This window comes from Lepus europaeus, chromosome 8 (genome assembly GCF_033115175.1).
Source record: "Lepus europaeus isolate LE1 chromosome 8, mLepTim1.pri, whole genome shotgun sequence".
NCBI classification, from domain to species: Eukaryota; Metazoa; Chordata; class Mammalia; order Lagomorpha; family Leporidae; genus Lepus; species Lepus europaeus.
Genome location: NC_084834.1, coordinates 68733386 through 68761187, shown reverse-complemented (window position 1 = coordinate 68761187; position 27802 = coordinate 68733386). Strand labels below are relative to the sequence as shown.

General features: G+C 43.7%; 1 protein-coding gene across 1 annotated transcript; it reads left to right on the top strand.

Moving 5' to 3' along the window:
* The first annotated feature begins 84 nt into the window (after positions 1-84).
* Positions 85-18669, top strand: OSTC (oligosaccharyltransferase complex non-catalytic subunit). The gene is made up of 4 exons (XM_062199760.1): positions 85-287; positions 4246-4339; positions 6955-7152; positions 18114-18669. Exons 1-4 carry the CDS (start codon positions 149-151, stop codon positions 18130-18132), a joined length of 450 nt encoding a protein of 149 aa, XP_062055744.1. The 5' UTR covers positions 85-148; the 3' UTR covers positions 18133-18669.
* The last annotated feature ends 9133 nt before the right edge of the window (positions 18670-27802 follow it).

Here is a 27802-nt window from a genome sequence, read left to right as displayed (position 1 = left end):
CTTTTCCCCTATGGATGTAATATATACCTCGGCGCTTTCCGGACCTGTCGGTGCCTTCCCCGCGCACGCGCGGATAATGAGGAGGGCGGGCCTGTTTCCGGGTGGCGCGTGGGGCTTGGGGCCCGTCGCTGTCCCTGCCGCCGCTAACATGGAGACCTTGTACCGAGTCCCGTTTTTAGTGCTGGAATGTCCCAATCTGAAGCTGAAGAAGCCTCCCTGGGTGCACATGCCGTCGGCCATGACGGTGTACGCTCTGGTGGTGGTGTCTTACTTCCTCATCACCGGAGGTAACTCGGGTGTCTGGGGCCGGAGAGGCGCCGCGCCCGCCCGGGAGGTGCATCTGTGCCGCGGACTCCCTCAGCCCCGGGGAGAGCAGGGCCTGTGCCTCCCGATCTTTCGGAAGGTGGAGGGAAGTGCTCGGGTCGTGGTTGTGAATGTCCGGAGGCTATTTGCTCCCTCGCTCTGTCCCGTGGCTTGAGAGAGCGAGTGTTCTTACCCCCTTAGCTGCTCCTTTCCTTCTAATCTCTTATCCTGGGGATGCGAGTTGAGTATATTTTCCAATCCTAAACTGGTGCCCTTGTTCTTCTTGCCATACATGGTTTGTCAAAGGGCCTAGGGAAGTCTAGTTTGGCCTACTCTGCTTCCATAGCTGGGCAAGAGGGTGTCGGACTTCTTTCTAAGTTTTCTCGAACCTGGGAGGAGACCTGACGATCCTTAGGTTTGTTAGCTTAAACCTGAGAGTCCTGTGCTTTTTGGGTCATCTACAATGAATATAGATGGAATTTTCCAAAATCATAGTTTGCACACATTTTGGAGATTGGACGTGAGATTTGCAGAAGGTATTGTGTTTCAGAGGGTCGGAAGACAGGAATTAAAAAAAAAAAAAAAGCACTGCTATTAAGTGCTTTACAATGATCTGTCTCGCTGTCGTTTTCAAAGAGAAAGTTGCAAAGGGGCGTGTCCTTGTATCCTGGTGAGTTGGCAATCTGACTGCGGTCTCCACCCTTTCAAGCCTCTATTCCGAGCTTTACTCGGGAGAGTGCTGCTGTACTTTTAAATTTGGGGAAATGTTCAATTTAGTTGGGAACTTATGAAGTTGAAGCTTTAGCCAACTGTGTAATCGTCATTTTCATAAATGTTTGTGAGAAAATTGGCACTGAAGAGGGCAGAATATGCAACTGGGAGGGCTTTATTCTATAAGATACCTTTAAATTCCCCCCCCCTCCATCTAGAATAGTGACAGTTAACTTACATTCATTTAAATTAATTTTAAATATTTTTGTTCTTGGTATGATCCTGTCTCGCATTGTATTACCATTAACATTTACTCAGCACATTAATAGGTGCTGTATTGAATGAATGAAACTTAAAATGCGTGGAACTTCTTAAAAATGAAAAGTAGTTTTCTTTTTTAAAAAAGGTTTATTTATTTATTTGAAAGGCAGTGCTACAAAGAAGCAGAGGCAGAGAGAGAGAGAAAACCTTCATCTGCTGGTTCACTCCCCAGATGGCCACAATGGCCGGAGCTGTGCTGAAAGGAAGCCAGGAGTCAGGAGCTTCCTCCAGGCCCCCCATGCAGGTCCAGGGGCCCAAAGACTTGGGCCATCCTCCACTGCTTTCCCAGGCCATGGCAGAGAGCTGGATTGGAAGAGGTGCAGCTGGTACTTGAACCAGCACCCATGTGGGATGCTGGTGATACAGGCGGCATCTGCTCCTGTCTTGGAGCTGGAGCTTCAGTTTTCATTCTGGCCACTTTTCCCCTGTTGGTGGTTGTAATGGGGGAAGGTGGAAATGACTCCATTTAGCCGTCAAAGCCATGAGATATTTTGTATAAGAAATCTGACCACTAGATAGGAATCTCCCTTAAAAACTATTAGTGTACCTTAGTATATAAGAAGTATATTTGCCAAGAAGTACTCAGCAATATGTAATGAGTCTTTATTAAGTTCTAGGCATTTGATATTGGGGATAAAAGTGAACAAAATGTAAGGACCCAGCCTTCCTGAAGCTTATAGTTGGGACATATTAAATATCAGAATTTTTTTTCCCCCCTTTATGAATTGCCAGAAATGCAGTGAAGGGAAAGATCAAGACTATGAACAAATACTGGGAATGTGGTTCCTGAGGAAATGTCAACTAGCATCTGAAGGGTTTTGGAGGGTATGTTGTGCGGAGGGAAAAGTATAGACAAATACGGGACTCAGAGACCACTTTCCTAGCTTGTGTCGTAGACTTAGCCTGTACTAGGTAGATGGAGATGCTAATGGAGAATAATACAATGAGATATATTGGAAGCAGATTCAGTAGTCTTGATGGATTGGTAGGATAGAGGGGAAAAATGAAGTGTAAAGGAATTTTATTGGCTTCTGATTTGAGCACCTGAGTAGATGGAATTGATGTTTCGTAAGACTGAAGAAATGAAATTTTACTTTTTCTTTTTTTAATGAGAAGTGTTGAACCAGAGGTCGTATTGGGATATAATTAGTTGCATGTTTCAAATTTGCAGATAGAAGTCTAGAACTGAGAAAAGAAGTCTGTGTTGATGTTGTTCAATTAATAAATGTCTCCTGGACTCCCTAAGGCATACATTGAAGAATGCAGAGAGTGTCCTTGTTCTTAAGGACCTTTTATGTAATTTTAATGGTTCTAACATTATTTGGCACATTGAGAATCGTTGGCACGTAGAATTGGAAAGCCTGGGGAGCTTAATTTGCGAGAGAGGGCAGAGGACAATGGAGCAAGCTCTGAGAGACTCTGACATCTAATGGTTTTATAGAAGAGGAAGCTCAGAGGGATAGCAAGGAAGCATGGAGAAGAGTGTCGGGAAAGCTGGATGAAGGGGTGTTTTTCGAGCAAATGGGTTAATGAACAGGATTGAGTGCTGCTGGCAAGTGTGCTTGGGTTCGCTGGTAGAGGTTGTTGACAACCTTAGCAGGAACACAGTCCATGGTGGCAGAGGCCAGATTGGAGTGAGCTGAATGAAAGTTTGGTTAATTCTTTACCCAAGGAAGCCTGACTCTTTCAAAAAGGAAGCATTGAAATAGAATGTTGACTAGGAGCATCTGAAGTAAATGGAGCGTAGATGTAGGGAAGGAGAACTTGAAAATATGCGAGAGAGAAGAGAGAACCAAAGGAATTTCCAGCAAAGGAAAGGGAGCAGAGTTCTGAGAACTGCCAAAGGGATCCCACTGTGACAGGAGCTGGGACTCTTGTAGCGTAGCTGGAAGGGAGGAAGTGGGGCAGGATCCAGGTACCAGGAATTTGTAGATTTGGTGGGGAGGAGATAAGGGAATTTCTGTGATTATTTTGTCATACTAGGGTCACGTTGACACTGGATTGCTCTGCTTAAGAAAACTAGAGGTGAGGATGTTTAAGAAAAGTGGAGAAAGTAAAGAAGAAATATTAACAGAGAGTTGAGAAAACTGTTAATATTGGGCATTAATATTAGTGATCATGATGATATTAAGACATAATGATGGACATTAACATTGATGATCATGAATTTCTAGTAATGTCCTTCTCCCAAATGGTATGATTTAAAAATGTCTCCTTGTTTTACATTTGAGTAAGAAAATTTCTCTAGTTACTTCGCAACTTACAGAAACAAACCTAAACATGTGGGACATTTTAATGAACTAAAATAAATTCCTTAATGTTAAATCCCCTTTATTGTGGAATCATTCTTGAGTATTAGCAACTGTTATTGAAGGCATTTCCTTTATGAAATTCCTTCGGAGATTATTTTTGTTTTAGTATTTATTCTTAAACATTGAATTAAATATCTGATAAACAAAAGTTAGAAGATTTTGATCAGGGAGCTGATATTGTGGGCTAGTGAGTTAATCCGCTCTCTGTGACACTGAAATCTCATGAGTGCCGGTTTGAATCTCTGCTGCTCTACTCTTATCTAGCTCCCTACTGATGTGGCTGGGAGAGCAGCAGAGGATGGCACACATCTCTGGGCCCCTAACACCCACGTGGGAGACCTGGAAGAAGTTCCAGGCTCCTGGCTTTGGCCTGGCCTAACTCCAGCCATTTGGGGTGTGAACCAGCAGATGGAAGATCTCTGTCTTTCCCTCTTTCTCTCTATAACTTTGCCTTTAAAATAAATAAATGAATCTTAAAAACAAATACAAATCAGCACAGTACTGTTCAAATGTTCAAGAACCCATAGACACAATAAAAATCACCCTATTTCTAAAAATTAGGAAGTCAATGTAATTTTTCGTATTCTGTTTCACATAGGAATAATTTACGATGTTATTGTTGAACCTCCAAGTGTTGGCTCTATGACTGATGAACACGGGCATCAGCGGCCAGTGGCTTTCTTGGCCTACAGGTAAAGCTCCTTTCAGTGGTTTGGTGGTGGGAAAGAAGGTTGCTGGGGCATGCCTGCTTATTTAAAAATTACAGTAAATACCTATGACAGCCATCTGTGTTAGCCATCTGGATTGAGTTCCTGGCTCTTGGCTTCAGCATGGCTGAGTCTCAGCCGTTTTGGGCATTTGGGGAATGATCTCTGTCCTTCTGTTATATCTTTCTCTCTTTGTCTCTGCACCGCAAAAATAAATAAATACATTTTTTTTTTAAATTCAAAATTTTGACATGGCTGGAAGTAAGGCAAGAGTAAGAGTAGAAGTGTATCATTTATTAGCAAAGAATTTCATAATGATTGAGGTATTATCAATTTTAAAGGAGCATATCATTTTAAAATATATTTATAGACTATTCTGGGATTTAGTAAACTATAGTGCCCCCTGCTGGTTTTGGTAAATAAAATTTAATTGGTATTAGGCATGCCCAGCTGTTAATATATGATCTAGCTGCTTTCAGGCTACAGTGGTTGAACTGAGTAAGTGACACAAATGTTATGGTCTGCAAACCTAGGCTATTAAGTGCTTTATAATGATCAGCGTGTCCAGCCATTGTGGCCATTTAGATAATGAACCAGCAGATGGAAGACCTTTCTTTCTGTCTTACCCTCTTTCTATCTGTAATTCTGCCTCTCAAATAAATGAATAAATTTTTAAAAAAATATTATTTATTTGAGAGGCAGAGTTACAGAGAGGCAGAGGCAGAGAGAGAGAGAGAGAGATCGAGATCTTCCATCTGTCTGCTGGTTCACTCCCCAAATGGCTGCAACAGCTGGAGCTGGGCCAGTCTGAAGCCAGGAGCCAGGAGCTTCTTCCAGGTCTCCCACACAGGTGCAGGGGCCCAAGGACTTGGACCATCTTCTACTGCTTTCCCAGAATGTAGCAGAAAGCTGGGTCAGAAGTGGAGCAGCCAGGACTTGAACTGGCACCCATATGGTATGCTGGCTCTGCAGGTGTGGCTTTATCCCCTACACCACAGCGCCATCTCCAATAAATAACACCTTTAAAAAAAAAAAAAAAAAGGAAAGTTGCTTCTTGAGGTCCTTGAACCTGAGAATTTGATGAAAGCTCAGTATCTCTGGAAAAATCAGGTACATGTATGTACAAATTTACATGTAATTATAATGTTTGTAAATTACTGAGGTCTTTGTGGAGTTCATGGGGGATTTAGTTAAGAATACTAAATTTCCCAGGGCTGGTGTTGTGGCGTAGCTGGTAAAGCTGTTGCCTGCAATGCCGGCATCCTACATAAGCTCAAGTCCCAGCAGAACTACTTTCAATGCAGCTCCTTGCTAATGGCATGGAAAAAGCAGCAGAATATGATGCAGATGCTTGGTGCTCTGTACCTGTGTGGGAGACCTAGAAGAAGCTCCTAGCTCCTGGCTTCAGCCTGCCTCTGTCTTGGCTGTTGCAGCCACTTAGGGAGTGAACCAGCAAATGGAAGATCTTTCTGTCTTTTCCACTTCTTGTAACTCTGATTTTAAAATGAATAAATCTTTAAAATATTTCCCACTGAAACAAGATGTTTATTATTACAGTAAAACTTCAGGAAACATTTCCAACCAATTCAAAATCAACTTGAAGTTGACAGAAATTTTTAAAAAAGATTTATTTGATTTATTTGAAAAGCAGAGTGACGGCGAGAGGAAGAAACAGAGAGACAAAGAGATCTTCTATCTGCTGCTTCACTCCCCAAATAGCGCAATGGCCAGAGCTGGGCCAGGCCAAAGTTAGGAACCTGGAACTCTATCCTGGTCTTCCATGTGGGTGGCAGGGTTCAAAAAGCACTCAGGCCATCTTCTGTTGCTTTCCCAGTCAATTAGCAGGGAACTACATTGGGAGTGGAGTAGCCAGAGCTCAGACAGGAGCTCTGATATGGGATGCTGGCATCCTTGTCGGCAGTTTAACGGTACACCACAAGCTGGCCCAATAGTAGAGATTTAAATAATGTAACTTTTAAAGGCTAGAATTCTGGGGAAAGGGTTGTGGGTTTTTTATCTAACAATTAAACTGTGAGGATTTATTGTTACATAGTTAATGTTTGATGAGTTTTTATTTTTATTTTTAAAGATTTATTTAATAAATAAAAGATAAATAAATGAAAGAGTTTCAGAGAGTAGCAGAGAGAGAGAAAGAGAGAGGGAGAGGGAGAGAATATCTTATCTAATAGTTCACTTCCCAAATGGCTACAACAGCCAAGGACAGGGCCAGGCAGGAGCCAGGAGCCAGGAGCTTGTTCTAGGTCTCCCACATGGGTGCAGGAGCGCAAGCACTTGAGCCATCCTCTGCTGCTTTCCCAGGTGCACTAGCAGGGAGCTGGATCTGGACTCAACCTGCTGTCCATATTGGATGCTGGCATTGCAGGTGGTGGCTTTATTGCTACACTACAATGCTGGACCCTTGTTTATTGTTTTATCCTGAGATCCTCCAACCTGTATTTGACTCATGACAGACTCTCAATGTATTTGTTGAATGAATGAACAGAATGGTTATAAGGGTATGGATAATTTAATCTAAGAGAGACCTTTCATTTTTCTGAAATTTTTAACTTATTATTTTGCTGTTGTCTTTTATTTTTCAGAGTAAATGGACAATATATTATGGAAGGACTTGCATCCAGCTTCCTGTTTACAATGGGAGGTTTAGGTTTCATTATCCTAGACCGATCCAATGCACCAAATATTCCAAAACTCAATAGATTTCTTCTTCTATTCATTGGATTCGTTTGTGTCCTATTGAGTTTTTTCATGGCTAGAGTATTCATGAGAATGAAACTGCCGTAAGTTATTAAATACTTTGTGTGATCAGCAATTTAGCTTGTGTAAAAGGATTATCTGGATGTATTAGTCAGCTTTTCATTTCTTGAGAGGAGCTTCTTGGGAAGGAAAGAGTTTATAATTTTATTATGTTTTTTATTTTTCCATAGAAACAGTTCCAAGGCTATAATGATACTCCTTTCTTTCTTCCCTTCCCCCTCCCCTCCTTTTTCTTTCTTCCTTTGTCTTTGAGAGAACATGTTTAATTTATATTATAATCAAAGGCTTAATGCTCCACTAAATGAAGAGTTCAGCAAGTAAAAAGTAAAAAAAACCCAGTTCAGTGGAAATACAGGCAAGGACTATAGCAATAATCAGATGAAAAGATGACTATTTAACTCATACACAGTAAATTTTAAAATAATCACAGATCATTAAAACTATCTTAGTTTTTCTTTTTAATCTTTGGTTTAAGATACAAAACAGTTTGATAAAACTGTATTTGCAGCATTAGAAAAGGATTTATTAAAATGATAATTTGGAGGTTCTCAGTTCACGATCAAGTGAACTCATTGGTCTGGCATTTTGTGGAGATAGGTCATGCCACACCAGGTATGGAGAGACAGTCATACGGTGAATCAGAAAGTAAGAGAGAAGTAGATTTAACTTGGCTTAAATAACCAGGCCTCTTGTGATAACTACCTTTTGAGAGCAAGTATCCAGTGACCAAAAGACCTCCCACCAGGCCTACCTGTCAGATTCCATAATTTTACCAAATTTTTATCCTTAAGCAACCTTAACAGTAAGATTTCAGAGTTTAAACATATATGAGAAGAGGCTCACTAGGTTAATCCTCCACCTGCAGCGCCAGCATCCCATATGGGTGCCTGGTTCTAGCCCCGGCTGCTCTTCTTCAGTCCAGCTCTCTGCTGTGGCCCGGGAGGGCAGTGGAGGATGGCCCAAGTGCTTGGGCCCTGCACCCGCATGGCAGACCAGGAAGAAGCACCTGGCTCCTGGCTTCGGATGGGCGAAACTCCTGCCATTGTGGCCATTTGGGGAGTAAACCAACAGAACAAAGACCTTTTTCTCTGTCTCTCTCTCTCACTGTCTATAACTCTACCTGTCAAATAAAAAAAAAAAAAAAATCTATGTGAGTTTGGGCAGCCACTTTCTGTTCAATCTGTAACACTGGACAACCTAAAATCATAACAGATTCAACTTAATCCTCAGTTAAACAGATGAAAAATTCAAGAAGCAAAAAGAGTTGTGATTTGCTTAAGGTTGTAGCTATAATTAGTAACAAAATTGAGACCAGTATGTCTTCTGGGCTGTTATCCCCATGCATGTTCATGAGAAAACTTGGTTATTTTGCCTTCAATAACACTGATGGAGATGATCACTTTTTCTCTAAAGTATCTTTTGGTTACTCTGTAATATAGGATTCCAGTAGTAATTACGATAGTAGGGAATATTTTTCAAACTTGAATTGCTGCTGCTGTTTGGATATTAGTATAAAGAAAGCCCATTAACCCTTGGATGGGAAAGGAAAGTTGTCGCCCTCCTTAAAGATGGGAAAAGAATTAGATTTTATATATAGTATGTACTTAAAGAGCATTCTGATTAAGAAATATTGTATCCTTTTTTTTTAAGATTTATTTTATTTCTTTGAAAGACAGAGTTACAGAGAGAGGTAGAGACAGAGAGAGAGGTCTTCCATCCGATGGTTCACTTCCCAGTTGGCTGCAACAGCTGGAGCTGCGCTGATCCAAAGCCAGGAGCCAGGAGCTTCTTGCGGGTCTCCCACGTGGGTGTAGGGCCCCAAGGACTTGGGCCATCTTCTGCTGCTTTCTCAGGCCATAGCAGAGAGCTGGATCGGAAGTGGAGCAGCCAGGACTAGAACCGGTGCCCATATGGGATGCCAGCGCTTCAGGCCAGGGCGCTAACCCACTGCGCCACAGCGCCGGCCCCAAGAAATATAGTATCTTTACAAGATAAATAAATTGGCTGTATGGCAACTTTTATAATTCCACTGAAGTCATTAAATTGAAATATAAGCAAGTCTGATCAAAGTTGAATATATTTTGATTTCATGTGTGGATACATTAGTAACTGAAGTAAGTTCAGCAAGCATAGCACAGAAGTTAGCTTTGAGTAATTTTATTTTTTTAGGGATTGTGGTTTTTTTTTTTTTTTTTGGACAGGCAGAGTGGACAGTAGAGGGAGACAGAGAGAAAGGTCTTCCTTTTTGCCGTTGGTTCACCCTCCAATGGCCGCCGCGGTAGGCGCGCTGCGGCCGCGCACCGCGCTGTTCCAATGGCAGGAGCCAGGTGCTTCTCCTGGTCTCCCATGGGTTGCAGGGCCCAAGCACTTGGGCCATCCTCCACTGCACTCCCTGGCCATAGCAGAGAGCTGGCCTGGAAGAGGGGCAACCGGGACAGGATCGGTGCCCCGACCGGGACTAGAACCCGGTGTGCCGGCGCCACAAGGCGGAGGATTAGCCTACTGATCCGCAGCGCTGGCCAAGGGATTGTGTTTAATATCAAATGTCAACTCTACTGGTTTCCTAACATGTTTGAATTCTGTATGTTACACATCTAGGGTAGAATAACCTGGCTTCTCTTAGAATATCTTAACTGTTGGGTCGGCACCATGGCTCACTAGGCTAATCCTCCGCCTGCGGCGCCGGCACACCAGGTTCTAGTCCCGGTCAGGGCGCCGGATCCTGTCCTGGTTGCTCTTCTTTCAGTCCAGCTCGCTCCTGTGTCCCGGGAGGGCAGTGGAGGATGGCCCAAGTCCTTGGGCCCTGCACCCACATGGGAGACCAGGAGAAGCACCTGGCTCCTGGCTTCAGATTGTTGCAGCGCACCGGCCGCAATGCGCCGGCTGTAGTGGCCACTTGGAGGGTGAACCAACGGAAAAAGGAAGACCTTTCTGTCTCTCTCTCACTGTCTAACTCTGCCTGTCAAAAAAAAAAAAAAAAGAATATCAGAACTGCTTAACCTGCATTTGCATCCCTATCTTAGTCCTGGTAGCATGGGAGAAGGAACACCGGGTTCTGTGGCGTCTGAGTACCTGTGTGACTGCAGAGCCCCTTCCAACTTCTCAGCCAGTGGCTCTTGGTTTTGTCTGTGGAAAACATTCCGGCATTGACTGAGTAGCAGGTAGACTTAGGTACTCTAGTCACTTTCTGTTTCTCTTTTCCCTGCCCTATTTGAGGTTAAGTTATCATACTGATAAAGCATACTGGTGTGGAAGAGGCTGAAGTTTTCTGTAACAGCAGGAGAAGAGGAAGCTCCCGGAGGGGAGGTTCTAGGGAGAGTTAAGAGGGTATTATTTGTAAACAACAGACACAGAAGAATCCTTGGAAGCATAGAGCACAACAGAATTGAGCTGGTTTTGCCCAAAAAAACCAGATTTGTTCTCATTCTTCTTTAAAGTTTTAGGTCCTATCTAAATGTATGCTAAATAAGAAAAGAGGTATTTTATCTTTTAGGCAAGGCATTTGACAGATCTATCTGTTGCTTATGAAAAAGCTTTAGACGATATTTGCTTCTTTGAATTGCTTTGATCTTTTTAAATTATTTATGGAAACGTCTTTCTTTCTATCCCCTCTCTGTAAGTCGAGATTTGGCAAAATTGTTGACTAAATCTGAGAAGGTGGTGGGGAAATAAGATGTACCTTTCATAAATTATGGTTATATGTAGTCAGAGCAGAGAACTCATCTACACAGAAAATTACTGTTTTCTGTAACTTGTCATATAGCTAAATTTGTGATTTGAATTTTCTAGAGAAAAGAATTTATGAATACTTATTTGATATTATGTCTCTTCATGCCTGGTGCCTAGGGTATGGAGCGCAGAGAAACAATAGATAGTTTTAAATAAAGAGAAGCTTTGGAGTTGCCTTTCCTGAAATATTTGCAGGTTTCAAAGTAGATGATGAATGAGGTCTGTGGACCTTCATATTGCCCATGATCGGGTTGGGTGAGAAATGTGTGCAACTTTCTTCTTTCACGTAAAATACATAGACAGCTTGATATATAATAGATAGAGTAACAACAATAAGAAAAAGCGATGTTAGAAAAAAGTACCGGTAGCCACTGGGTTTTCCAAATCAAGTTTCTAGCATTTGAGGTGAAGGCTGCCTGTGCTGCTAAGATGCACCATGACAACTTTTAGGATTAAATTCTTTTTCACAAAGAGTTAGATACTACCTTTAGCAAGAGGTATCTTTAAGAAGAAGAAAACAATAGTACACAAACAGTATTACTAATAGGTTCTTTTGTTTTTTGAATTAATGCTTCTTTAAAGACGTGATGTATTCTATTGGTGTAAATTTACTAAACTATTTTATTTGATGCCTTGACTTTTGAAAAAAATGTGGAAATAAGTAAAACAATATTTACTATTTGATATACACATAGCAATACATTTTAAATGAAAAATTAAATTTTAATCTTTGATAAAGTACAACTTATTAAGGAGCACTTTGCTGAAAATAAAAATTTGTAGTAGAATTCATGAGATAATGGATATGAAATTGTCTATATTTCTGTGGTGGGTATATTTTAAATGTGTACAGATTCAAAGAAATAAATGATATCTGGATGCTGGTTAGAAGACTTTGTACAGGTTTTCACTTGCTTCTTTTGAAAAATAGTGCATGGTTATTAGATTGTCTTTAGCTTTCACTGTTAAGTCAGTTCTGAGCCAAAAGCAGAATCTTTTTTTTTTAAAGATTTATTTATTGGGGCCAGTGCTGTGGCGCAGCGGGTTAATGCCCTGGCGTGAAGCATCGGCATCCCACATGGGTGCCGGTTCGAGGCCTGGCTGCTCCTCTTCCAATCCAGCTCTCTACTAGGGCCTGGGATAGCAGTGGAGGATGGCCCAAATCCTTGAGCCCCTGTACCCACATGGAAGACCCAGAGGAAGCTCCTGGCTTCAGATCAGCACAGCTCCGGCCATTGCAGCCAATTGGGGAGTGAACCATCAGATGGAAGACCTCTCTCTCTGCCTCACATCTCTCTGTGTAACTCTGACTTTCAAATAAATAAATAAATCTTTTAAAAAAATGCCTGCCTCCTAAAAAATAAAAAGATTTATTTATTTGAAAAGCGGAGCTACAGGGAGGCAAGAGGCAGAGAGAAAAGTCTTCCATCCGCTAGTTCACTTCCAAATGGCCATAACAGCTGAACCTGCGCCGCTATCTGAAGCCAAGAGCCAGGAGCTTCTTCCAGGTCGCCCATGTGGGTATAGGAGCCCAACAACTTGGGCCATCTTCAGCTGCTTTCTCAGCTGGATCAGAAATGGAGGAGCTGGAACTTGAACTGGTACTCATATGGGAAGTGGCGGCTTTACCTGCTACGCCACAGCACTGGCCCCAAAAAGCAGAATCTTTTTTTTTTTTTTTTTAAGAATTATTTATTTATTTGAAAGAGTTACACAGAGAAGGAGAGGCAGAGAGAGAGAGAGAGGTCTTCCATCCGCTCGTTCACTCCTCAATTGGCCACAACTGCACTGATCTGAAGCCAGGAACCAGGAGCACCTTCTGGATCTCCCACGTGGGTGCAGGGGCCCAAGGACTTGGGCCATCTTCTACTGCTTCCCCAGGCCATAGCGGAGAGCTGGATTAGAAGTGGAACAGCCGGGACTTGAGCCAGTGCCCATATGGGATGCTGGCGCTACAGGCAGCAGCTTTACCCGCTATGCCAAAGCGCTGGCCCTAGGCCATCTTCTGCTGCTTTCCCAGGCCATAGCACAGAGCTGGATCGGAAGTGAGCAGCCAGGTCTCTAACTGGCGCCCATATGGGATGCTGGTACGGCAGGCAGCGGCTTTACCCACTACACCACAGCGCCGGCCCCCAAAACACAGAATCTTAATAAAAACAGAAGGTAACTTGTTGTGTTGAAATGTAATGATGTAAAATCAGGCAAGGTGTTCAGTTGGAGGTGGATGGATAGGTTTCTACATACAGGCAAGTCTGTTATAAAACTGTAGAAAACTACTCTAAATAGACACTATTGTGTAACTGAGGACAAAAGACCTACTTAAACTGGCAACAATGGCCATTTTAGCAATTTGAACTAGTGCATGTTAGGCTTGATGAGGAAAGCTGGGGAGCTTCTGAGTAAATCCTAAAATCATGGTATCAGTTCTGAAAAGATCTTTTTTTTTTGGACAGGCAGAGTGGATAGTGAGAGAGAGAGACAGAGAGAAAGGTCTTCCTTTTTGCCGTTGGTTCACCCTCCAGTGGCCGCTGCGGCCGGCTCATCTCGCTGATCTGAAGCCAGGAGCCAGGTGCTTCTCCTGGTCTCCCATGCGGGTGCAGGGCCCAAGCACTTGGGCCATCCTCCACTGCCTTCCCTGGCCACAGCAGAGAGCTGGCCAGGAAGAGGGGCAACTGGGACAGAATCCGGCGCCCCAACCGGGACTAGAACCCAGTGTGCTGGCGCCGCAAGGCGGAGGATTAGCCTGTTAAGCCACGGCGCCGGCCATGAAAAGAAGATCTTTTAAAAGGACCAAGGAGGGGCTGGCACTGTGGTGTAGCAGGTAAAGCCCTTGGAGCATCCCATTTGGGCAGTGGTTTGAGTTCCTGTTGCTCCACTTCCAGTCCACCTCCTTGCTAATGTGCCTGGGAAAGCAGTGGAAGATGGCCCAAGTGTTTGGGTCCCTACAACCACATGAGAAACCTGAAAGGAGCTCCTGGCTCCTGACTTTGGATCAGCCCAGCTCCTGCTGTTGTGGCCATTTGGGGAGTGAATCAGTGGGTGGAAGATCTCTCTAACTCTGCCTTTCAAATAAATAAATAAATCTTTAAAAAAAAAAAAAAAAAGGATGAGGGAAATGAAAAATTAAAACTAAGACCATGGCATTACATAAATTATATCATTTAGAGGATGATGTGATCCAGGTATGTGATCCTTCCTTGTTACTTAAATTTAACCCTACAAGTACCAAAAAGTTCACAGACTTTTGGTAGACCTCTTTCTAAAGTGTTTATGTTGCATTGCCACCTTAACACATTTGTATTTGGCAAATATTTGTTATTTAATGCCTGTTATTTTCTGAGTACTGTAAGCATAATTTTACCTTTTTGACTTAAAAGTCATTTTATATTAAATATATATTTATATATATATCATACATTGTACTGCTTTTCAGTTTTTTAGTTTGTTTCCTCGGTGTAACCTGTCACTTCTCATTGTCATCGGTAAATGCCTATTGTGACTTCATCCTTTTCCTTCTTCTCTTTTCAGTTTGCTAGTTCTTCTGTGATTTCAGGCAGTAGATAACCTAGTTATTTGATTGCCTTTTAAATCAGTCTGGCTAGCAGAAAACGTAGTGGCCTGGTGTTGTAAGCATCCTTTCAGATGTTTGAGTCTTTCATTTGCTTCCAGAAAGGGAGCTATTTTTCAGAAAGTTAAGGCTGTAGATAATCTGGCAGCTTGGTTGTTTCAGTGAGTAAGATCTTGTATCCAGGGTGCACTTTTAGCAAATGAGAGGGTCAGTGGTAAAGAAAAAACATTTGTACAGCTGCTGAGAACTGTATAAGAGAGGAAGTGAAGAATCTGTGGAGTCCAGTTTTTGGCTTGCTTCTTAATAGCTCTGTGACTTTGGATTAGTTCTGTGAACTCTCTTGGTTTCAGATTCCCAATCTGTTAAAGGAAGTTAATAATGTACCTCAGAGAGTAACTGTCAAGATTAAATGAGAAGGTGTTTTATGTGGTATCAAGCATAACATCAATGTTAATGTTTTTATTGTAAAGATAAACAGAATCCTAAAAGTTCTGTGTATCAAATTGGATTCAGTCCATAGTTTCAAAAATAAATAAAATAAACCATTACCGTTTCTAAAAGAAGAAAGCGAGATTTCCGTTTTGGGGTTCATTTGAGAAGGTAATGGATCCAGAGCGAGGAGGCACGTGTTTTCCTGCTTGTCTATTTTTCTCTATTAATTGCTCCTACGTTGTCACTCTTCAGCTGTAAAATCAAAATAATGCTTATTTCAAACATCTTTTTAAGATTATTGAAAGAGTTAAATATAATAATTCATGTCATAATATTTTGAGAAATTTCTGTGTTAGTGCCAACCTCACACAATGCCTGCCTTAATATAAAAGGATACTTCCAAAGTTGGTGGAAAATGGAATCAAATGATTAAGTTTATTTTGGTGCAGAATGTTTTGAGATCCATGCATATGAAACATTTTGAAAAAGTTCATGGAAAATGTATGTTATGAAAAAACCGTGGATTTAAAAACATTTTCACACTGAAATATTTTTAATTCCACTTTTTCATGAGCTTTTGAAGAAAGTCTGGTAGCTTTGAATAAGGATATATCCATTTAAATACTCTTCTCCATCTAAGTGTAGGGAAGAATACCACAATACATGGTTTCATGGATCTATGTATGTGAATGACAAGAAACTGTACCAAAAGAATCTTCAGTACCTCTGTTTCATAGCATAAATCTGCTGTTGAGTAAGTTCCACTGTATGGTGCAGATAGCAGTAGATAATTGCTTAAAATCCTGCACCTTTTCTCTTGTGAAGCCTAGGTTTTGTTTGTTTGTTTGTTTGTTTGTTTTTTAAAGATTTATTTATTTATTTGAAAGTCAGAGTTACACAGAGAGAGGAGAGACAGAGAGAGAGTGGTCTTCTGTCTGCTGGTTCACTCCCGTTGCAGATGGCTGCAATGGCCGGAGCTGAGCCGATCCGGAGCCAGGATCAGGTCTCCCATGTGGGTGCAGGGCCATCTTCTACTGCTTTCCCAGGCCATAGCAGAGAGCTGGATTGGAAAAAGAGCAGCTGGGACTAGAACCAGTGCCCATATAGGATGCCAGCACTTCAGGCCAGAGTGTTAACCCGCTGCGCTACAGCGCCGGCCCCAATGAAGCCTAGTTCTTACAGTACCCTTTTTGCGAAGCATCAGGCTTTTTAGTAAGCAAAGACAGCGTATATACCCAAAGAGCCTTTTTATTTTTCTGCAGCTTTGGGGCTGGGGAGGTGAGAAGTGTTGGATTGTATTGGAGTTGTAACGGTGGTTGTGTTAGATGCCACTTCTCTTTACTCAAAGTGTGGTACAGCAGAAGGGAGAGGAGTGCATGAGTTCTAGATCAGTTATGTTGGCTGCACAGAGATCTAAATCCTCCAGGACGTCCAGTGAGTCTAGAAGCTGAAAGGTTCTTTTAAAAAATGTTTTTTTCAAAAATATTTTTTTTGAAAAATACTTATTGGTTTATTTCAAAGTGTTACAAAAACAAAAAGAGAGACCTGGTTTATTCCTTGAATGGCCACAACAGTCAAGGTTGGGCCAGGTCAAAATCAGGATCTAGGAGCTTCATGTAGGTCTCCCATTTGGTTGCAGGGGCTCAAGCACTTAGACCATATACTTTTGCTTTTCTTTCCTTTTTTTAAAGATTTTATTTATTTATTTGAGAGGTAGAGTTATAGATAGAGAGAAACAGAGAGAAAGGTCCTCCCTCTGCTGGTTCACCCCCCAAATGGCCGCCACAGCCGGAACTATGCCAGTCCGAAGCCAGGAGCCAGGTGCCTCCCCCTGGTCTCCCACGCGGGTGCAGGTGCCCAAGCACTTGGGCCATCCTCCACTGCCCTCCCGGGCCACAGCAGAGAGCCGGACTAGAAGAGGAGCAACCAGGACTAGAACCCGGTGCCCATATGGGATGCCAGCGCCTCAGGCGGAGGATTAGCCAAGTGAGCCACGGCGCCGGCCCCCTTTTGCTTTTCTTTCTTTCTTTTTTTTTTTTTTTGGATAGGCAGAGTGGACAGTGAGAGAGACAGAGAGAAAGGTCTTCCTTTGCCGTTGGTTTACCCTCCAATGGCCCCTGTGGCCGGTGCACCGCGCTGATCCAAAGGCAGGAGCCAGGTGCTTCTCCTGGTCTCCCATGGGGTGCAGGGCCCAAGCACTTGGGCCATCCTCCACTGCCTTCCTGGGCCATAGCAGAGAGCTGGCCTGGAAGAGGGGCAACCGGGACAGAATCCGGCGCCCCGACCGGGACTAGAACCCGGTGTGCGGGCGCCGCAAGGTGGAGGATTAGCCTGTTGAGCCACGGCGTCGGCCTGCTTTTCTTTTTAAAGAGAAAGTCTGACCCTTAAGAGTTTGCTCTGTGGCCGGCGCCGCGGCTCACTAGGCTAATCCTCTGCCTTGCGGTGCCGGCACACCGGGTTCTAGTCCCGGTCGGGGCACCGATCCTGTCCCGGTTGCCCCTCTTCCAGGCCAGCTCTCTGCTGTGGCCAGGGAGTGCAGTGGAGGATGGCCCAAGTGCTTGGGCCCTGCACCCCATGGGAGACCAGGAGAAGCACCTGGCTCCTGCCATCGGATCAGCGCAGTGTGCCGGCCGCAGCGCGCTACCGCAGCATCCATTGGAGGGTGAACCAATGGCAAAAGGAAGACCTTTCTGTCTGTCTCTCTCTCACTGTCCACTCTGCCTGTCAAAATAAATAAATTAATTAAAAAAAAAAAAAAAAGAGTTTGCTCTGTGCCAGGCACCATGGTAGACTTAAGTGCCATAAAGTAGTTTCGATTCCCATGAGTAGCAGGCAGTATAGAAGTAGATTTTTTTATATGACCCTTAAAACCCTTTGAGGAAATGGCATTTTACAGATGAGTAGACTGGGTGAAGTCTGCCCAGGCTTACCCCGGAAGTGATAGTGGCAGAGTCCAAACAAGGTTGGTTCTGACTCTTAACTCTACCGTGGTATTTTCCTTTTCTGTGTTGCTTTACTATATTGTTTTGTAACTTTATACTTTGAGGGGAAAGTGCAATAGAACCGAGTCCCAGTAATTTACTGTTATTACATTTATTTACTGGGGCAAGAGGGGCAAGATAGAAAATAACCATAATGAAGAATCACACATTCATATCTTCTGATTGTCATTTGATTCATGAAGTTTGATTCATGATATACATTGAAATGTTGCTTTCTTCTCACTTTTTCTATTTATAAATTTTATTTCTACAGGGGCTATCTGATGGGTTAGAGTGCCTTTTGAGAAGAAATCAAGATACTGGATTTGCTCCTGTTAATGAAGTTTTAAAGGCTGTACCAGTCCTCTGTTTGAAATGTGGGAAAGAATGGAGAACAGCAGTAAAAGTGTCGACTGAGCATAGGAAGCATATTAAAGCCGGGACTAGAATTTCTTCGTGGTGTCAGAGAGACAGTTTATCACAGTGTTTTTTCCTGCTGACCTGTACTGACATACCAATGATGACTGGCATTTTCTTCTTAGTTTTTCATTTCTTAAAGAAAATGTACTCGTAATATTGAACAAAGTGATTATTTTTTACAACCCCCTTAGCATTTTTTGGAGATGACATTTCTGATTTTCAGAACTCAATGTAAAATCACAAAGCATGATCCCATAAGCTGAGAACTCTAGACAGCTGATCAGCTTTACCTATGGTGCTTTGCCTTTAAACAGAGTGTGTGATAGTATGATGTTTCAGATGTGTGTGCAAGGCTTTCCTGACCAATATGATGTATGAAAGGAGCAGAAATAAATAATTTTTCTAAGTAACTTCTTACATTTGTTTTTGTACTGACTAATAGTGCTAACCTTTTGTTCTAAAAATCATTCAGTCCAATCTTTTGACTTTTGTTAGCTGCTTTTAGTAGCCTGAGTTGGCATGATGCTTCATGAACTAGCAATCCTTCTGGAAATATTGAAGCAAAGCCTTCGTAAATGTGATTGTTCTGTAACAGGGGTGTCCTCAGGCATTCACTTTCAACAGTTAGTGCATTTTGGACATATGTGACAACATCTCTACACCAGTCTGGCCGTCCCCTAATTTCTTCTGCCAGACTTTTTAGTTCTCCCTGACTGGGTTGTGGGCTTCACTTCTCTGATAGACCAAAATTTATTATTCCAAGATGCTTTAAGTTTACAGTAAAATTTTCCCTCACTTGAGTTTTTCCCCTCTTAATTCCAAGGCTGGCCTAATAGTAGCCTTAATTAAGAGAGGGATTTATTCAGAAAGTTTTGAGTACCCATCTGGTACTCAGCAGCATTGAGGGTGCCCTAGTGAATGAGACAAAGGCCCTGCACTCCTGGAACTTCCATTCTTGTGGGGAAGCCAGATAATCAGTGGCTTCAAAGCAGTTAGAAACTATCAGATGCTGATGAAAGCCACTAGGAAAAGCAAGGTAAGTGAATAATCTGCCGCAGAGAATGCTGCCTGCTGTACCCTGAAGGCCCAGGAGTGGCAAACAAGCTGAATGGTCTGGGCTCTAAAGCTTTGATTCAAAATCATCGCATTTTTTTGGTTATTTGACCATATTTTAAAACTCTGCTCAAACTAGGTAAACAGAAGCTAACCCTAAGTTGATAGGGCTTCAGAACTGTGTTGAGTAATGAACAGTTCCTGTTACCTTCCACGAGAGGGCACTATTACACTTTGGTGTGTATTTGAAAGCTCTTTAAGGCATTGTTGGATAATAAATGGATCTTTATCAAATATATTTAACTCAATAATATTTTTAAAAACAACATGAAATAGTTTGAATCAATATGTCAGATGTTTTGCTGTTAAAGCTGCAATGTTCATCTGAAGAAATAGTCCCACCTGCATTAGACCTAAATGTTTGGAGATACAAACTACCACAGTGTGAGGGGGTGCCTGTTAAGTATTATTCACATACACAGGGTTAAATAAATGGGAGGTTAAATCAGTAGACTGAACGAAAGGAATGAGTGTGAGTGTGTCAGGTGGAGTTTTCCGGAGTGGATACTGCAGTGTATGTAGAAGTACAAAGTGCTGAGTGGCATAAACCTCCGGTGAACAAGGAGGAGATAATGCAAAATTAGGGAAGGGAAGCAGTGATGTAGCACTGACAGAGTTGCTATCTTTGTTCTGAAGCCCTCGACTGGGCTGATAGCAACTCTGTCTGTATCTCTAGAGTTATTTCCTTAAGTTTTAGCATCAGTATTGGACTGCTACTGCTGGTGGAATACAATCTGAACTCAAAACCTGAGCTTTCCCTCCACGAGTCAGCTGTACTCTCCATTACTCAATCGCAGCAGACAATTCTTTGTTCTAGAAGAGACTGCTTACATTCCTGTCTGGTTTCATTCACTTTATGCCTCATCATACAATATGTTTTCCATCTCTGTCCTCTGTCACTTCAAGGCCAGCCCAAATGCTGCTTACTCTGATGTCTCCCCTGGTGCTCCCTAGGAAAAATGAGCAGTATTTTCTTCTGTTCTCTGCTCACACCCACACCCACCCCCGGTCAAAATTTCTATAGCAAGCTATAATACTGGGTGTCTTGGAGTGTGGAGACATTACTTAACAGCATCTAGTTCAGGCCTTGCAGAGCATGAACTCAAAACTTATTTTTAGAATAAAAACAGAAGTTAAATTAAGAATTCAAGTCTTTTTTTAAAAAAAGATATATTTATTAATTTGAAAGAGTTACAGAGAGGGAAAGAGAGGGAGGGATCTTCCATCTATTGGTTCACTCCCCAGGTTGCTGTAATGGCCAGGGTTGGGCCAGGCTGAAGCCAGGAGACAGGAGCTTCATCCAGGTCTCCCTGGTGGGTGCAGGGACCCAAGCACTTGGGCCATATACTGTTGCCTTCACAGGCCATTAACAGGGAGCTGGTTCTGGAAGTGGAGCAGCCAGGACTTGAACTGGCACCCATATGGGATGCTGGTGCTGCAGGCAGAGGTTTAACCTACTGTGCCACAGCACCAGCCTCAGTATCTCCTGCTAAAACGACTCCAGGTCCTGGTGGACATGGATGTGTGTCTGTTCCTAAACATGCAACTTCTTGCCCTTAGAGTGGAAGACATTGTTTATGCCACATGAACCTGTGGCATTCTCAGGCCCCATCTCATTCAGGTTTTCTTTCTAAGTAGGCATGTGTAGCACTGGCTCATACTCATTATGAAGCTTGCTTGCCAGTTTTCGTTTGTGACTCTTCATCCAAAGGCACAGGTTTTCTGTTATCAGCTACAAACACATCATAGGTCCTCTTCAATGATCTGAACGCAAGCATGTGCACAAAATATTGCTGTACATGTGCAGCCTTGGTGCTGCCATGTATCCCACTTCTCCAGCGCAAGAAACACGGATCACCAATCCAGAAACCACTGCACAAGGCAGCCCCTTGCAGCGTTAGCTGAGATGCTTTCTTATGTCATGCATGTCTTTGTCTAAACCAAAATAAATATTATTTGAAAATTATTAGGATTTTAAATGGAATGATTAAAACAATTTTTTAGGCCAGCGCCGCGGCTCAGTAGGCTAATCCTCCGCCTGAGGCGCTGGCACCCCGGGTTTTAGTCCCGGTTGCTCCTCTTCCAGTCCAGCTCTCTGCTATGACCTGGGAAAGCAATGGAAGGGCCGGCGCCATGGCTTAACAGGCTAATCCTCCGCCGGTACACCGGGTTCTAGTCCCGGTTGGGGCGCCAGATTCTATCCCAGTTGCTCCTCTTCCAGGCCAGCTCTCTGCTATGGCCCGGGAAGGCAGTGGAGGATGGCCCAGGTCCTTGGGCCCTGCACCCGCATGGGAGACCAGGAGGAAGCACCTGGCTCCTGGCTTCGGATTGGTGCAGTGAGCCGGTTGTGGCGGCCATTTGGGGGGTGAACCAATGGAAGGAAGACCTTTCTCTCTGTCTCTCTCTCTAACTCTGCCTGTCAAAAAAAAAATTTTTTTTAAAAGATTTATTTATTTATTTATTTGAAAGTCAGTTACACTGAGAGAGAAGGAGAAGCAGAGAGAAAGAGAGGTCTTCCATCCACTGGTTCACTCCCTAATTGGCTGCAATGGCTGGAGCTGTGCCAATCCGAAGCCAGGAGCCAGGCGCTTCCTCCAGGTCTTCCATGTGGGTGCAGGGGCCCAAGGACTTGGGCCGTCTTCCACTGCTTTCCCAGGCCATAGCAGAGAGCTGGACTGGAAGTGGAGCAGCTGGGACTTGAACCAGCACCCATATGGGATGCTGGCACTTCAGGAGGCTGCTTTACCCACTATGCCACAGTGCTGGTTCCTAAAACTTTCTGGGGCCAGCACAGTAGGCTAAGCCTCCTCCTGAGGCACGGGCATCCCATATAGGCACCAGTTCGAGTCCTGGCTACTCCTCTTCCGATCCAGCTCTCTGTCCCTGAGAGAGGGCTAGAACCTGGGGTGCGGGTGCCGCAGGTGGAAGATTAACCTATTGAGCCGCAGCGCCAGCCCTATAAAGGTATTCTCAAAGCCATGCCAGCTTCGGGTGGAGTGAATGTACTGGGGATTCTGAAGCTAAACGAGAGAAGAGCAGTTGCTGTTAATTTACTGGAACAGTATCAATTATCTATCTTCAAATATCAGAGAGAATATCACACAGTTCATTCTTTGTAACTCTAGAATGCAAACCCTATGGAAACTATTATTTACACAATATGGAGAGAGTGAAACAGGTAGAGCTTCCTAAGAATGAAATGCCTTATTTGCATGCAAATAAGTAAGCAAGTAATTTTTTTAAAGATTTATTTCTTTATTTGAAAGGCAGAGTTACAGAGAGGCAGAGGCAAAGAGAGACAGAGGTCTTTCATCCACTGGTTCACTCCCAAAATGGCTGCAATGGCCAGAGCTTTGCCGATCTGAAGCCAGAAGCCTGGAGCTTCTTCTGGGTCTTCCACATGGGTTCAGGGGGTCAAGGACTTGGGCCGTCTCCTATTGCTTTCCCAGGCCAAAGCAGAGAGCTGGATTGGAAGTGTAGCAGCTGGGACTTCTGTGGCACCAACATCCCATATGGGCATCGGTTCGAGTTCTGGCTGGGCCACTTCTGATTCAACTCTCTGCTAATGTGCCTGGGAAAGCAGCAGAGGATGACTCAAGTGCCTGGGCCCCTGCTACCCAGGTGGAAGATCCAGAAGAAGCCCCTGGCTCCTGGCTTTGGGGTGGCCCAGCCCTGGCCGTTGGGGCCATCTGGGGAGTGAACCAGCGGATGGAAGATCTCTCTCTCTCTCTCTCAGTGTAACTCTTGTCTTTCAAATACGTAAGTAAATAAATCCTTTAAGAAATTCCCTATTAAGAACAAAATGAGATATGCATAAGGATGTATGTATAAGGATTTTCATAATAATCTTTTCATAATAGCAAGTATGAACACATACTAAATGATCAGTGATGAAAGAGTAAAGAAATGAGTCATGGTCTGTGGAACAGAATGTACAGCTGAGACAGAATAGAAACAGGACTCACTGAGTCAAGCCGCTCCCAACCTGACAGATGGCCATATCCTGACCTCACTATGGATATGCAGATAAGAATTTTAAAGCATAATATAAATATACTTGATATAGTCGAGTGAAATATACTAACAGGGGCCAGTGCTGTGGTGCAGTGGGTTAAAGCCCTGGCCTGAAGTGCCGGCATCCCATATGGGTGCCGGTTCTAGTCCCGGCTACTCCTCTTCCCATCCAGCTCTCTGCTATGGCCTGAGAAAGCAGTGAAGATGGCCCAGGTCCTTGGGCCCCTGCACCAGCATGGGAGACCTGGAGGAAGCTCCTGGCTCCTGGCTTTGGATCGGCGCAGCTCCAGCCGCTGTGGCCATCTGGGGAGTGAACCAGCGAATGGAAGACCTTTCTCTCTGTCTCTACCTCTCTCTGTAACTCTGTATTTCAAATAAATAAAATAAATCTTAAAAAAAAAAAAAGAATGTAGGAAAGAAATTTAAAAAAAGAACAAAGAACTGCCTCTGGGACCTTTAAGTAATACCAAGTGCTAGACCATAACTGGAATCGGATAGAGTGAGGAGAAAGAGAATACAGTTGAAGACATACTGGCTTGAAAATTTCTCAAATTTGTTGGAAGACAGAAACTCACAGGTACGGGTGTTTAGTAACCAACGAACAGAAGAAACATTAAGAAATCTGTAGCAAGGCACATCACAGCAGACCACTGAAATAAAGAGCAAATCTTGAACAGAGCAAAATAAAAGCAGCGTTGTGTATGTTGGAGAGCAGTGGTCAGACCTCTCCAAGGAGAGGGTGCAGACTGAAGGAGAGAATGAGGAGGACGGGAAGATGCTCACTGTGACCAGCTGACCAGGATGCCTTGGTATTACCAGGGCCCCAGCCCTCCTCCAGTGGCTGCAAATGAAAAAAAGAAAGACGTAGAACCTATATTTAAATTTATAACCCAAGGCTTGCGTGATTGGTGCAGTAGTTAAGATGCTGCCTGGGATACCCAGGTCCCATATCAGAGTAGCTAGATTTGAGTCCTGGCTCTGCTTCCGAATGCAGCTTCCTGCTGACGCACACCCTGGGAGGCAGCAGGTGATGGCTCAGACACTTGCCACCTCCTTGGATTGACTTCCTGCCTCCTAGCTTCAACATGGCCCAACCCTGGCTGTCGCAGGCATTTGGGAAGTAAAGCAGCAAGCGGGAGCTCTCTTTCTCTTTGTGTTTCTGTCTCTCTGCATTTCAATTAAGTAAAGATAATATACAATTGAAGAATAAAAAATATTTTCTAGAATAGAAACATTTGAAACTCAATCTTGAAATGACAATTACCGGAAAAATGGATCCAGACTAATGAACTTCAAGAAATATCTTAATAACATTATTTTAAACTTTAAAAATACGGGCCCAGTATAAGCATCTACTAAAGCTTATTCTCCAGAATGCCAAACCTTTCACTAACTTGGTCCAGAGTTGCAAGATTGTAAGTTACAATACTTCTCGTAAACTATGCTAATATCCCTGTTTCCACAATGGTTCCTGGAATCCAGACAGGCAGTATTCCAGGTGCCCCAGTTTCCAGCTGTGCCAGCTTCTGCAAGTTGCTCAGAACCTCTGAGCGTCCTTCTACTCTCAGTAAAACGCAGAAAACAATACCTACCCTACCGGGATGTCCAGAGGCCTGAATGAGATGATGCGCAGCCTCTGGAACATATTGGATACTCTGTAAGTGTTAGTGCTGGGCTTCCGTGTGCTGACTTCTCCCCTCACCGCCAGACTTGTAGTTAATACATGATTCTACATTCTCCTCTGGGGCTGGGACTGGTGGAAAAGCGCGCTCACAGGCGCGTGTGATAAATAGAAGTTGAAGCATGGAATGTCTGCTTTCATGCTAATGTCCATTTACAAGCGGGTTCTTATGATTTATGTTGTAGCTGTTGCAGGATGGAAATAGCTCCTTAGCAGTATGACGCCACCACCCAACTGAGGGCCAAGGAGCTGCCTTTGGCTAATGGATGGCAGCTCCTCTTCATGAAGTCCTTTTCTTCAGATGCTGCCTGTCGAGGATGAGCCTTCACACGTGCCACTAAGTGCTTATGTTGGCAATGACCCCACCTCTGAAACAGACTTTTCTTTTGACCACAGAGCATGCGCCCCAGTCTAAACACAGAGCCTTCAGGGTCTGGCCAGGTTCACAGGGTGGGCAGCTGTAATTCAGAGTCCCCAGCACTATTTTGATTGAGGTGATAGGAAAGTAATGATTTAATCCCCATAATTATTGCTGTATTGTTGTCATTCCAAATAACACTTTACATTTGTAGAGTAATGTGTTTCAGCTTTTAAAAGTGATCTCGTGGGGCCAGTGTTGTGGCGCAGCGGGTTAAGCCATGGTCTGCAGTGCTGGCATGCCATATGGTTGCCAGTTCAAGTCCTGGCTATTCCTCTTTTGATCTCGCTCCCTGCTAACGTTCCCCAGGAAACCAGTGGAGGAAGGCCCAAGTGCTTGGGCTGCTGCATCCATGTAGGAGACCTGGAAGAAGCTCCTAACTTCAGATTGGCCTAGCTGCAGCCATTGCAGCCACCTGGGGAGTTAACCAGCGAATGGAAGACCTTTCTCTCTCTGTCTCTCCCTCTCTCTATGACTCTACCTCTCAAATAAATAACATCTTTTAAAAAATTGTAGTCTCTAATGTGTCGTTATCTCTCTGTGTCTAACTTGTAGCTCTAGTGGTATTTGACTTTTTCAACCTACAAAGAAATTTCACACACATTACCTCAAGTCTCCTCACAGCCCTCGTGTTAGATCTGCAGGGAAGCTACAGTTAGGCTGCAATACTTCAACAGCAACATCACAGCACCCTTCCTGCTTCTCCTCTAGTTTTGGGGTCCCTACTGAGCCCACCCTTATGCCTTAAATACGCCATCTTGCATCATCGTGGTAGAGTATTGAGACTCACACTTTGGGGCCAGCGCTGTGGTGCAGCGGGTAAAGCTGCTGCCTGCTGTGCCGGCATCCCTTATGGGCGCCGGTTCTAGTCCTGGCTGCTCCACTTCCGGTCCAGCTCTCTGCTATGGCCTGGGAAGGCAGTAGAAGATGGCCCAAGTCCTTGGGCCTCTGCACTCATGTGGGAGACCTGGAAGAAGCTCCAGGCTCATGATTTCAGACTGGCGTAGCTCCGGCTGTTATGGCCATTTGAGAAGTGAATCAGAAGATAGAAGATTTCTCTCTCTCTCTCTCTGCCCCCCTCTCTCTCTGCTTCTGCCTTTCAAATAAATAAAGAAATCTTTTCTAAAAAAGGACTCACACTCTAAGGACGAAGGATATTAATCCAGAGAGGTAAATATCACAACTTAGAAACAGCTCATAGGCATAGGAACTCCGCTTAGGCATGGGTATGACTTAAAGTCCAAACTCCCATAACCGCCTTGTTTCCTGAGAAGAGCGAGCAGCAATATTAGACCAGAAGACATCTTCAATATGTGGATCACTTTCATTTTTTATAAAATCTCATATTCATTGTTTATATCACACTCAGTTTTCAGACTTAGTCTATGTGAAATAAAATTTTAATAAGTTATTTGACTTTATTTCTTCTGGTTGAGAATATGTCAACATTGTAACAACCTGCTTCATTTGTGAAATATACGCGTTGAGTGAAATATATGCGTTGAGTCAGATGATCTCTAATGCCCCTTTCATCTTTTTTTAATCCTCTCAGTTTCAGGGAAGTACAGCATATATATGTATCCACCTGCCTACATATGTATTTTAAAGATTTATTTTATTTATTTGAAAGAGTTACAGAGAGAGGTAGAGCCAGAGAGAGAGAGATTTCCATCTACTTGTTCACTCTCTAGTTGGTCACAACTGTTGGAGCTGCATACATCAGAAACCAGAAGCCAGGAGTTTCTTCTGGGTCTCCCACATGGGTGCAGGGGCCCAAGGACTTGGGCCATTTTCTACTGCTATCCCAGGCCATAGCAGAGAGCTGGATGGGAAGTGGAGCAGCCGGGACTAGATCCAGCACCCATATGGGATGTTGACACTGCAGGTGGCATCTTTAACCTGCTGTGCCACAGTATATACCCCCCTTCATCTTTTTTTTTTTTTTGTTTGTTTGTTTTTTGACAGAGTGGATAGTGAGAGAGCGACAGAGAGAAAGGTCTTCCTTTTTGCCGTTGGTTCACCCTCCAATGACTGCTGCGGCCAGTGCATCGTGCTGATCCAAAGCCAGGAGCCAGGTGCTTCTCCTGGTCTCCCATAGGGTGCAGGGCCCAAGGACTTGGGCCATCCTCCACTGCCTTCCCGGGCCATAGCAGAGAGCTGGCCTGGAAGAGGGGCAACCGGGATAGAATCTGGCGCCCCAACCGGGACTAGAACCCGGTGTGCTGGCGCCGCAAGGTGGAGGATTAGCCTGTTAAGCCACGGCGCCGGCCGACCCCCCCCCCCCCCCTTCATCTTTGATATTCCTTTTAACCTTAAC